This window comes from Salmo salar, chromosome ssa09 (assembly GCF_905237065.1).
Source record: "Salmo salar chromosome ssa09, Ssal_v3.1, whole genome shotgun sequence".
Taxonomy (NCBI): Eukaryota; Metazoa; Chordata; class Actinopteri; order Salmoniformes; family Salmonidae; genus Salmo; species Salmo salar.
In genome coordinates, this window is record NC_059450.1 from 84901294 (window position 1) to 84914084 (window position 12791).

A 12791-nucleotide genomic window follows, 5' to 3' on the forward strand; every position below is an offset into this window, starting at 1 on the left:
TTATCTACTACAGTGTTCCCCAACCCTCTCCTGTATCTACTACAGTGTCCCCAACCCTCTCCTTTATCTACTACAGGTGTCCCCAACCCTCTCCTGTATCTACTACAGTGTTCCCAACCCTCTCCTGTATCTACTACAGTGTCCCAAACCCTCTCCTGTATCTACTACAGTGTTCCCAACCCTCTCCTGTATCTACTACAGTGTTCCCAACCCTCTCTTACCTAGGGAACCGTCAGACAGTCCACAATGTTGTTCTAGTACTGCTGTGCCACACTCTGTTAAACTTATCAACTGTTCTTAAATGTAAATCCTACATTTTGGTTGACTCAGTTCTTGTGATTTTAAACCCCTTTTAAAAAGTGCTCAGAGCTAGGCCAGTTTTGTCTCACTGCTAACTTTTTCTAATTCTTCCACATGGTCCTGGATAAGTTTAAATCAGGTGGGGTGTCTGGGTATCTCCCAGCAGAGAGTAGAGAGACACAGATTTACAACGTAATATCACAAGGAACCCATAATGTCTTGACACACAACAGCCTCAGAGACAGCTTGTGCGCCCCAAATGGTGCCCTACTATTTCATATATAGTGCACTTCTCTGACTTGAGTTTTTTTTTACAATGTGTTTATTTTGTTTCTTTTTTCTTCTGTTCACAGTGTGGTCACAGCTGAGACAGTGTGTCCTGATCGTGTGACTTCAGCCACCCAGACAAGATGGCCTTTCTGAACAGAGTGGAACGGGGTGACCTGGCCAAACATGACCTCAGGGTGAGGAGTGTGGGAGGAGGAAAAGGAGAGGAAATGAAGGTGAAGAAGGAGAGGATAGAGATGAAAGGTGGAAATGTATGGAAAGCATAGAGCCAATGGGTTATAGAACCTGATAGGGACCGACAATAGTCCACATATTCACACTTGTAATCAAACACTTGACAGGAGAACACCAGTATAATACATACAACTTCACTACATTTAACTTACGACACGCAACTTCATAAAATAAACCCTCCATTGTGAATGGGCTTCCTAATTAAAATCTATTTTCCTCTCTTCTATTCTCTCTACCAGCTACTTTATACGCTTGCTTTCTTCCCTTTATTTAACCAGGTAAGTCATTGAGGACACACACAGTGTCTCCTGTGCTGCTGGTTATGGTCAGAGTGGTGCAGGAGGCAGCACTGGCTCTGTGCTCCAGGTCCTCTCTCCATGTCTATGAGCAGCAGAGGGGTGTGTGTGTGGTGTTCTATCATCTTCTTTACTCCTGGGAAACTCTGCATCAGCAACACAGCAGCAACAGCATTGAAAGGAAAGGCCCATTTGTTAGTTTATGATGTGTTGGCATTTATTGTCATGAATCATTCCCTGGAGGCAGCTCTGCAGAGTAGTCACACTGCTAACCCAAATGCCTAACCCTAACCTTAAATTAAGACCAACAAACAAATAAAATGTATCATAACATTCTATGATATAGCCAATTTTGACTTTGCAGCTACCCCATCTAGAGGAAAATACTCTGTTCTGCCTCCAAGACAAGATTCATGACAATAAACGGAAACCTGCGATGTGTTGAAGATCCAATGCAGCGTTTTATCTCCATATTGAAACATTTCTGGGTAACAATTTAAGTACCTTACTGTGATTGTTTTCAATTAAAATGGTCTAAAGAAACAAAAATAGCTTCTTATCAAAGAGAAATTCACATACATTTTTCTCTGTTTTATGATCACAACCTAAAAATGACAGGTATATTTTAAATGACCGGTATAGTATGTACAACTTCACACACACACACGCGCACACGCACACGCACACGCACACGCACACACGCACACACACACACACACACGCACACATACGCACACACACACACACACACACACACACACACACACACACACACACACACACACACACACACACACACACACACACACACACACACACACGCACACAGTGTTTCCTGTGCTGCTGGTTCTGGTCAGAGTGGTGCAGGGTGCAGCAGGCAGCACTGGCTCTGTGCTCCAGTTCCATTCTCCATGTCTATGAGCAGCAGAGGGGTGTGTGTGTGGTGTTCTATCATCTCCTCCACTCCTGGGAAACTCTGCAGCAGCAACACAGCAGCAGCACAGCAGCAAAACAGATTTGAAAGAGCCGGTGGTTAGTTTATGATGTGTCAGTGGGTTGGCATTTATTGTCATGAACTCTGCAGAGTGGTCAAAGCCTCAGTCATAAAATCGGATTTTAACCACCTAATGCCTAACCCTAACTTTAAATTAATACCAAAAAGCACATTTTTGTTTTCATACATTTTTATGATATAGACAAATTTGACTTTGCAGCTGGCCCGACTAGCAGAAATTGCTCAGTTCTGCCTCCAAGGCAAGATTCATGACAATAAACGTCAACCTGTGATGTGTTAAAAAATCCAATGCAGCCGTTTTTCTCTCAATATCAACATTTCTGGGTAACAGTGAAGTACCTTACTGTGATTGTTTTCAATTAAAATGGTTGAAAGAAACCAAAAATTGCTTCTTTAGCAAAGAGCAATTTCTCAAGTAAGAATTTAGCTTGGACTGTCTGGGAGTGGTCTGAGTGGGGAGGGGAAAACGAAAAACTATCTTTTATTGGCAAAGAGGTTTTGAACTCTTTTTTTTATTGGTCTATTAACTAACCAGGCAAGCCAAAACTCCCGCAAAAAAACATCCCACAAAAACCTCAGGTGGCCTTTTCAAACAGGTCGTACACAAAAATGGCATCATTTTCACAATTTCAACATAGGAATATATATATAAAACACAGGAAAATCTTATTTTTTTTCTGAGTCCCAGATGTGTTTGTAAACTGTAAGCTAATTTAGATAAAAGCGCCTGCTAGCTAGATGACCAATGTTTTTAATTGCATTCGCATGCTAAGCTGAAATTCTGTGGCCTGGCTGGTCTAGTGGTAATGGCGCGGGCACATAGTGTGGGCAAAGGTTTTAATCCCTTTGACACAACCTCTATCTTTCCCCACTGTCATCCCCTCACCATCTGTTCAATAAAATCAAGAAAAAATTCGAATAAAAGAAAAGTCACATTCTTGTTTGTGAGTGAATCCTGACATAGCAGAGAGGAGGCTGTTTGTTTACCTCGCTACCCATGAGGCCGGTGCCCAGGTGGTATGTGTTGCCTTGGTGACGTATCTGGATGTTGTAGACCTTGCCTTGGTTCAGCACCATGAGCGTGTAGGGCTGCCCAGAAGACCCCTTAGAACTGTCCCTCACCAGAAACGCTCCATCCTGAAACACACACAGCTACGTTGATACACAGACTATGTGTGTGTGTGAATGCTCGTGTGTTATTGAAGCCTACAAGGGTTTGGGGATTCCTGACCTTGTTAACCCATCTGAGAGATGCTTCAGCCTGGCCTCTGGTCACCAGTCCTCCATACCACTCAGGATCAATGCCCTGCACACGACAGGGAACAGCAACAGACCAACAGTGTTAGAATGCAAAAAATGAAGAGAAAACCCATTGTGTCTAGATCCACATGGTGGTTGGACAGGAACAACTAGCAGGCTGTTCAAAAACAAGAGTAAAACAGCACTCTAGACCGCACACACCGGTCTCCTCTCGTGTGAGTTTTTACACTTGTTTTTGAGTGCTGTTAAGTTCTTAGGCACGGTACCAATGGGGTGTTTCTGCATGGTGGTGTTTGGTAGGTTTTGTGTGTGGACCCTAAGAGCGTTTCACTACACTCGCAATAACATCTGCTAACCATGTGTATGTGACCAATAACATGTAATGTGATTTGATTTGAAGAGAAGTTTGGTCATGACCCTAGTGTTTGTTTACTGAAACAGTGCTATCTTGTGGCCAGTGACAATTACTACATACCCTTGACCATTCTCATTAAAACGTAGGAGTTTTCGGCAAATCTTTATTACATGTATAATATTGTATGTTGATACGTAAATAATGTTTGAAAAGTAGTATGGCTGATATGGATTGCATAAATGCTCTGCTGGTGTAAAAAGGGTGTTTGATTGATCTGCTCACCTTCCCTGTGCCTGGCATTGTGTTGGGGACCATTGAAGGAGGTGGGTAAGAAGGACCAGGAGGTTTACTGCAGCTGGATCTGTTGGTAGAGAAGATATGCTAGTACAACATGTTAGGAGAATTGGCTCCATCTTCATCTCAATAGTCCAAAGTGAATTATTCTCCTTGAATTCTCACTCTGAATTTACTGAAGGAACATGAACTGGTAAAAACTACATTATTTTAATTGTTTTCATCAAGACTGTCTTTCAATAGAAAACCAAGCAGGGGAAGAAGCACCTTCAGACTGTTGAGTTACAGCCAAGGGGTTAATGAGGATGGAGAGGTCTGGGTTAGGCTACCTATAGTCTGGTGGCTTTGGGCCCTTTAGTTGAGGTGGCTTCACTATGGCAGGCTGGGGAGAGCTGAATGGGCTGCCCTCTCCTGGACACCATGGGTGGTCACCAAACAGACAAGAAAAACAGAAGTTAGGCAAAACATTGAATTCTCAACCTACTAGTGAACAGTAGCCATAATGTTGGCATTCTGTTCGTACCGTAGCTTACTTTTCTTTGTCTTTGCAAGACAACTTTAGTATATAGCATAAGAGGTTCTCAACACATTGACAATGCCTTTCTAATTGCCCCTTGGGGATTAATATTTAATTGAATTGAAAAGATTTGACCTGAATAAACAGACTAGGAGGCTAAATCAACAGGACAACAGACAGTTGGCATAGTTACTTGTAGGAGTTGTTTTGGTGTTTGTGTGATGATGTTGTTTCTTGGTGGGAGCGGGCTGTCCAGGCTTCTTGCTTCGGTCGACCAGGGGGACAGAAGGGCCTGTTGGGGATGGGGGAGGAAGATGTGTCTCAAACGAACCACTAATAAGCATTCAAAGAAGTGATCTGGGGATGTTGCTTTAATTTAACTAAGGTAGGAAAAACCATCGAATTAGATTTGGCCAAGACAGCTCTAGTCATTTTAATTCTATGGTTTTACCTACCTTAGTTGAATGGCACCTCATAGAATGCACTGATTGTCCCAGTAGGTAGGAGTGTCGGCTAAATGACTCAAATGTCATCTGTCCTGATTTTCTGGCCTCATCTTACATCTGTGAGCTTAATCTACCTCTAAACCAGGGTTTCCCAAACTTGGTCCTGGGCCCCCCCTGGGTACACGTTTTGGTTTTTGCCCTAGCACTACACAGCTGATTCAAATAACCAACTCATCATCAAGCTTTTATTATTTGAGTCAGCAGTGTAGTGCTAGGGTAAAAACCAAAACGTGCACCTGGGGGGCCTCAGGACCAAGTTTGGGAAACCCTGCTCTAAACCACTAGCCTCCTGTTCCTTATTTTTCATGGTGCTGATCACAACAGAATAGTCCTGCTCTTTACAATATCAACACAAGCAGCTAAGAGACAGACCGTATGATCTCTGATAACATGGTCAGTGACTTACGTTTGTCTGCAGCTTCGAATGGCCTCTGAGGGGAGGGGTCTAGTCTGGATATGGGAGGTCTGGCCAGCTAGAGGGAGCGAGAGAAAGAGAGTGAGGGGAAGAGAGAGTGACAGAGAGCATGCGAGAGTTGGAAACTTAATTAACAATGATTGATCTCAGAAAGAGAGGAGGATGGTAACATGAAAGAAAGAGCGGATGAAAAGGTTTAAGGTTAGTGGTATGAAAAGATGGGGGCTGTAAAGCAGACAGGATGAGAAGAGGAGAAAAATGGGGATTGTGTAATGAAGACTATGATGAAGAAGACACTCACTGTGTTATGGCTGGTGGCCAGGGCCTGAGGACCAGGGCGTTGGGGTGTTCTCGGAGTCCTTCCAGTAGGAAGAGTTACTGACGGACCTCCACGCACAGAATCTACACACACACACATGCATTTGCACGCGCACACACACACACACACACACACACACACACACACACACACACACACACACACACACACACACACACACACACACACACACACACAGCCGAGCTATAGTACCAACAGTATGTATTTAATAAAGACAGTCAGTAATGGTTAATTGTATATCTTCTGTACCTATATAGTCACTGTTCCCTAGGGGCTTGGGGAGATTGAGGAGGCGGGGGATTTCCTCTGTAGCTGAGGGAGGAGGCTCATAGTCACCATCACTCTCCTCTTCCCCTTCTCCCTCTGCAGGTGGCAGGCGGTCAGACAAGGCACAGATATAACTGTCGTCCTCATCAGGGTTCTCATAGTCGTTATCACTCATATCCTGACAGACCAGGAGAGGAGAGGAAGGAGAAGAGAGGGGAGGAGAGGAGAAGAGAGAGGAGGGGAGGGGAGGAGAGGGGAGAGGAGTGGGGGAGAGGGGAGAGGAGGGGAGGAGAGGAGAGAGGAGGAGAAGAGAGAGGGGGAGAGGAGAGGAGGGGAGGAGAGAGGAGGGGAGGAGAGGGGAGGGGAGGAGAGAGGAGGGGGAGGAGAGGAAATTTGGCGAGGGGAGAGGTGGGGGAGGAGAGGAGAGGAGAGGAGAGAGGAGGGGAGGAGAGGAGAGAGGAGGAGAGGGGAGAGGAGGGGAAGAGAGGAGAGGGGAGGGGAGGGGAGGAGAGGGGAGAGGAGGGGAGGAGAGGAGAGAGGAGGGGAGGAGAGGGGAGAGGAGAGAGGAGGGGAGGAGAGAGGAGGGGAGGGGAGGAGAGAGGAGGGGAGGAGAGGTGGGTAATTACAGGTTGGTGATTAGTGATATGGCTTTGGACAAGGGTCTTCTGCTGATGATGTTAAGCTACATTTCTACATTGTGTGGATGGATGTGTGGCTTGGTAGCAATGTCATGTCAAAGTGAGAGTGTTCTACAGTACACGATACACTCACAAACGATTCTGAATCCCAGGCTTCATCTTCCTCTTGTACAAAATCTACAGAGAGAAAACCAATCATACAATGAGGAGAGGGTGGGAGATGTTTCTCCTGAGATATAGTCGCTGTGGGTCTGGAGCCGTGGTACTGTACAGTTCTGTTTACCTTGTTGATGGCTCTTAGGTTCCCTTGATCTGGTGAAGACATGAGGAACATGGCTGTGAAGTGTTTCTCTACTGTCCTGTCATACAGCAGAGATGAGTTCTCATGGTGGAAATGTATGCTAGGCTAGTAGATTAGCATTTCTCACCTCTGACTGAACCCCCTCTCCTCTTCTCTCCTGTTGATCTCACTACAGATCCTAGTGATGACTCTAGAGAATTTATTGAAATCATTGAGTAACACAATGTTATCAAATGTAGTACTTTCTCTCACCCATCTCAGCCCCCGCTTGTTTGTTTCCTCTCTCTCTCTCTCTCTCTCTCTCTCTCTCTGGCACACGGGCACACTCGCACACCATCATGCTGTCTTGCTCTCTCTCTCTCTCTCTCTCTCTCTTGCACATGGGCACACTCGCACACCATCATGCTGTATTGCTCTCTCTCTCTCTCTCTCTCTCTCACACACACACACAGGCACACCATCATGCTGTCTTGCTCTCTCTCTCTCTCTCTCTCTCTCTCTCTCTCTCTCTCACACACACAGGCACACCATCATGCTGTCTCGCTCTCTCTCTCTCTCACACACACACACACACCATCAAGCTGTCTTGCTCTCTCTCTCTCGCTCTCTCTCTCTCTCTCTCTCTCTCTCTCTCTCTCTCTCTCTCTCTCTCACACACACACACCATCATGCTGTCTTGCTCTCTCTCTCTCTCTCTCACCACACACACACACACACACACACACACACACACACACACACACACACACACACACACACACACACACACACACACACACACACACACACACACACACATCTTGCTCTCTCTCTCTCTGCCTTTTCATTAGAAGATTCAACAGGTTATTTCCAGCTACACGTCCTCCAGCATCACATAGACCACATACAGTAACCACATCACGGTTATTAAAAGCCACTGACATATACAGCACTGCAACAGCCACACACACACCCATGTCCAAACCAACTGTATTTGAATGTGGGTGTCCATTTCCACTCTCTGTAACAGCCACACACACACCCATGTCCAAACCAACTGTATTTGAATGTGGGTGTCCATTTCCACTCTCTGTAACAGCCACACACACACCCATGTCCAAACCAACTGTATTTGAATGTGGGTGTCCATTTCCACTCGCTGTAACAGCCAGATTAAATGGTCTCAGTAAAAGATTTTCAAGGAGGTTTGTGTGTGGTAGAGGAGACTGATTAAGACTTGCTTAAGGGACCAGAGTTGCTTCGCAAGGGTTACTTTATCTGATTATGAAATTAAATAGTTTTGACTTTAGACTTACGGAATATGAATGGTGGGAAACTTTTGAAGGTCGCCATCTTTCATCTTCTGTAATGGTACATTGACAGCATAGATCATTAAATAAAATGAAGTAACCGTCTTAGTTGTATCACAGTATACAAGAGCAGCTGCACACACACACACACACACACACGCGCACACACGCGCACACGCGCGCACACACGCACACACACGCACACACACACACACACACACACACACACACACACACACACACACACACACACACACACACACACACACACACACACACACACACACACACACACGCACACACACACACTTACCAGAAAGCGTGCTCCGTTCATGCTGGTCTTCATCACCACTTTGTCACAGCTGGACAGCCTCAGCTGAGAACGTCACAACACACCAGAGATGTCACACACCAGGACAGAGGTCACGCTCACTTTCTTAATGCATGCAAATGAGCTGGGTCTGAGCGCTGATCCAGGACCAGTTTTGGCTTTTTGATTATAATGAATGGACCAGGAGGACCTGGTCCTAGATCAGCAGTCCTACTGATTTGAGGTTAGAGCTTTGGGCCAGTAACCGAAAGGTTGCTGGATTGAATCCCAGAGTTGACACGGTAAAATTATGTCGTTCTGCCCCTGAGAAGGCAGTTAACCCACTGTTCCCCGGTAGGCTGTCATTGTAAATAAGAATATGTTCTTAACTGACTTGCCTAGTTAAATAAAATAAATAAATACAATACTCTGAGAGGCATCATACAGGCCCTGATCTGTTCCATATCAGCTGCTGGCATTCATATGGGCAATTCAGTACTAAATCAAAATCACAACAAAGATGAGAATTGAATGCTGATGAACCACTGATGTTAAGAGCTGCATTATCTACAGAAGAAAACGGGTCATGAAGTGTCCACGCTCACCCTCTTCATATAGTCGGCTAGACTACGTGCGTTCCACCCCATCACCTCCGACCTGGAGGGAACACTGTCAAAACTCATCGTCTTCTTCTGTCCAAAGCTTTCCAAAGTTTTGTCTTAGTAAGCCTTGAGTCCAAGGCTCTTCTTCTAGATCCAAGGCTCTTCTTTTAGATCCAAGGCTCTTCTTCTCGATCCAAGGCTCTTCTTCTAGATTCAAGGCTCTTCTTCTCGATCCAAGGCTCTTCTTCTAGATCCAAGGCTCTTCTGTTGGTAAAGTCCAAGGCTCTTCTTGTAGATCCAAGGCTCTTCTTCTAGATCCAAGGCTCTTCTGTTGGTAAAAATCCAAGGCTCTTATCTTAGTAGGTCCAATGTTTTTGTCTTAGTATGGTCCACGGTTTGTAGTAAATTCCAAGGCTTTTCTCAAGTGTGAGTAAGGTCCAGGGCTTTGGCTTTCCACCTAGACAATTCACACAAGGGAATCAGATCCACACTCCAGGAAACCTCAGTGAATGTAGACAGGAGTTAACAGTAAGCCTCCTCTTGTTAGTCTCGTGATGGGCCTTAGCTGCTACACCATGCACGTCCTGTTAGCCATATATGTGGAGAGATAAATACTTAGCATTAATTTAATGGCGATGGTACTGTTTCTACAGGCCTCCCTGGTGTCTCTGTAACTGTGAGGAGGCAGTGTGGACTTCAGTTTGTCACCCACTGCCTTTCCTGTCACAGGCAGTCAAAAGAGGAAGTCTAGTAGGCCACAGAGGATGTAAAGAAGAGAAGAAAGTGTTTTGGCTCAAATGGCCCACTATCAGCCCTGGACGAAAGTAGTTTCCTATATAGCAAATAGGGTGTCATTTGGGACGCAAATCTAGAGCTAGCCTGCTTCACTGTGTAGGCCTGTAGACAAGCCATCTCTATACTTAGCCACTCAACATCAGCTTCTAAATGTATCACTGCCCATGTGACTTTAAATGTTCTATCAATATGCCTTAAACCAGGCCTGTACTAAGGTCATTGTATTTGACACTGATCTGGTCCTTTATCGTATGGTCCTCTCTCTCTGCATCAGACCGGCTGCTATGTGTCGATCTAACATTACATTTCAGACTAATATGTGTTTTCAAACAGACACCTAGCTACTGTTGCTAGTCTCACTGTCACTGGACCCTCCTCTTGTAAGATTGTTTAGGACAGAAAGACAGCCCTCCTTTACCGTATAGTAGGTTGAGTTTAATATCTTCCCAGCAACAGTTATTATTAGATGATATGTGATTGTGTTCTGAGTCTACGGCTGCGTTTAGACAGGCAGCCCAATTCTGATCTGTCACGGCTGTCGTTATGTAGAGAGGACCAAGGCGCAGCAGGTTGCATGTTCAACATATATATTTATTAAATAACTGTGAACACGAGAAAAACAAGAACGACAGTTTCACAGGCTATACTTACAACAGCAGTGCGAAATGCAACTACCCACAAAATACCAAACCAAACACACACCGATATATAGGACTCTCAATCAGAGGCAACTAGAAACACCTGCCTCCAATTGAGAGTCCAACACCCAATCCTAAACATAGAAAAACTAAACTAGACAGAACGTAGAAATACATACAACACACAAACCCTCTGCCACGTCCTGACCAAAACTAATACAATTACTCCCTCTGCTGGTCAGGACGTGACATGATCATTGTTTCACTAATCCCTTTTAACCAATCAGATCAGCTCTGAAAAATATGTGAAAAGATCTGATGTGATTGGTCCAGGGCTGTCTGGGTATGAAGACAGCCATACCCCTGGGGGGTCCTAACAAAGCCTGCCCTCCAGCCTCCTGCCCTCTCCATCATTATTGAGAGACATTCCTTCATACAGAGGTTGCAGCTGAATGGCACACATTACCTGTACTGTGAACTGCATTCAACCAGGGCCTGGCTCTGGCTAAAAGTAGTGCACTGTATAGGAAATAAGGTGTGTGAAACCTAAGTAAGTTGAAAACAACTGGTTGGTTGAACCCCAGGGCCTCTAGAGAACAGTGTTCCAGTGTGTTGGTTGAGCACCAGGGCCTCTAGAGAACAGTGGTCCAGTGTGTTGGTTGGTTGAGCCCCAGGGCCTCTAGAGAACAGTGTTCCAGTGTGTTGGTTGGTTGGTTACTTGAGCCCCAGGGCCTCTAGAGAACAGTGTTTCAGTGTGTTGGTTGAGCCCCAGGGCCTCTAGAGAACAGTGTTCCAGTGTGTTGGTTGGTTGAGCCCCAAGGCCTCTAGAGAACAGTATTCCATTGTGTTGGTTGGTTGAGCCCCAGGGCCTCAAGAGAACAGTGTTCCAGTGTGTTGGTTGGTTGAGCCCCAGGGCCTCTAGAGAACAGTGTTCCAGTGTGTTGGTTGAGCCCCAGGGCCTCTAGAGAACAGTGTTCCAGTGTGTTGGTTGAGCCCCAGGGCCTCTAGAGAACAGTGTTTCAGTGTGTTGTTTTGGTTGAGCCCCAGGGCCTCTAGATAACAATATTGGGTTCTGATCTACAGGCCCACAATGCACATTCAATTATGATGTGTAGCCTAAACGTGCAGCCATTTCTAGATGTGAAATGGGCCCTTGCATGGATACATATCCCTAACAACACGATATGGTTGTTGGCTCAACATTTAAATGTATGCATTTAAGTCAGGTCTTTTACCTGGATAGACACAGATGTATTGTGTATGAATATAGCCTATATTCCCATACAAAATACACTATAGTAGGCTACACACTGGAACACAGGAACACTGGCAGTAATAAAGCCTCTCTTGAAAAAGCCAAATCTTGACCCAGAAATTATAAAAAACTATCGGCCTATATCGAATCTTCCATTCCTCTCAAAAATTTTAGAAAAAGCTGTTAAGCAGCAACTCACTGCCTTCCTGAAGACAAACAATGTACACGAAACGCTTCAGTCTGGTTTTAGACCCCATCATAGCACTGAGACTGCACTTGTGAAGGTGGTAAATGACCTTTTAATGACGTCAGACCGAGGTTCTGCGTCTGTCCTCGTGCTCCTAGATCTTAGTGCTGCTTTTGATACCATTGATCACCACATTCTTTTGGAGAGATTGGAAACCCAAATTGGTCTACATGGACAAGTTCTGGCCTGGTATAGGTCTTATCTGTCGGAAAGATATCAGTTTGTCTCTGTGAATGGTTTGTCCTCTGACAAATCAACTGTAAATTTCGGTGTTCCTCAAGGTTCCGTTTTAGGACCACTATTGTTTTCACTATATATTTTACCTCTTGGGGATGTCATTCGAAAACATAATGTTAAATTTCACTGCTATGCGGATGACACACAGCTGTACATTTCAATGAAACATGGTGAAGCCCCAAAATTGCCCTCGCTAGAAGCCTGTGTCTCAGACATAAGGAAGTCGATGGCTGCAAACTTTCTACTTTTAAACTCGGACAAAACAGAGATGCTTGTTCTAGGTCCCAAGAAACAAAGAGATCTTCTGTTGAATCTGACAATTAATCTGGATGGTTGTACAGTCGTCTCAAATAAAACTGTGAAGGACCTCGGCGTTACTCTGGACCCTGATC

The 12791-nt window shown here is 45.1% G+C and overlaps 1 protein-coding gene across 1 annotated transcript; it reads right to left on the reverse strand.

Moving 5' to 3' along the window:
- Window positions 1-420: 420 nt before the first annotated feature.
- Window positions 421-9925, reverse strand: lcp2b (lymphocyte cytosolic protein 2b). Its single transcript, XM_014212880.2, has 16 exons — window positions 9231-9925; window positions 8629-8691; window positions 8322-8368; window positions 7154-7216; window positions 7009-7037; window positions 6859-6902; window positions 6070-6265; window positions 5782-5882; window positions 5472-5538; window positions 4753-4851; window positions 4372-4453; window positions 4031-4109; window positions 3365-3439; window positions 3121-3270; window positions 1944-2094; window positions 421-1264 (listed from the first exon to the last, which is right to left on the reverse strand). Exons 1-15 carry the CDS (start codon window positions 9306-9308, stop codon window positions 1972-1974), a joined length of 1296 nt encoding a protein of 431 aa, XP_014068355.1. The 5' UTR covers window positions 9309-9925; the 3' UTR covers window positions 421-1264; window positions 1944-1971.
- Window positions 9926-12791: the final 2866 nt, after the last annotated feature.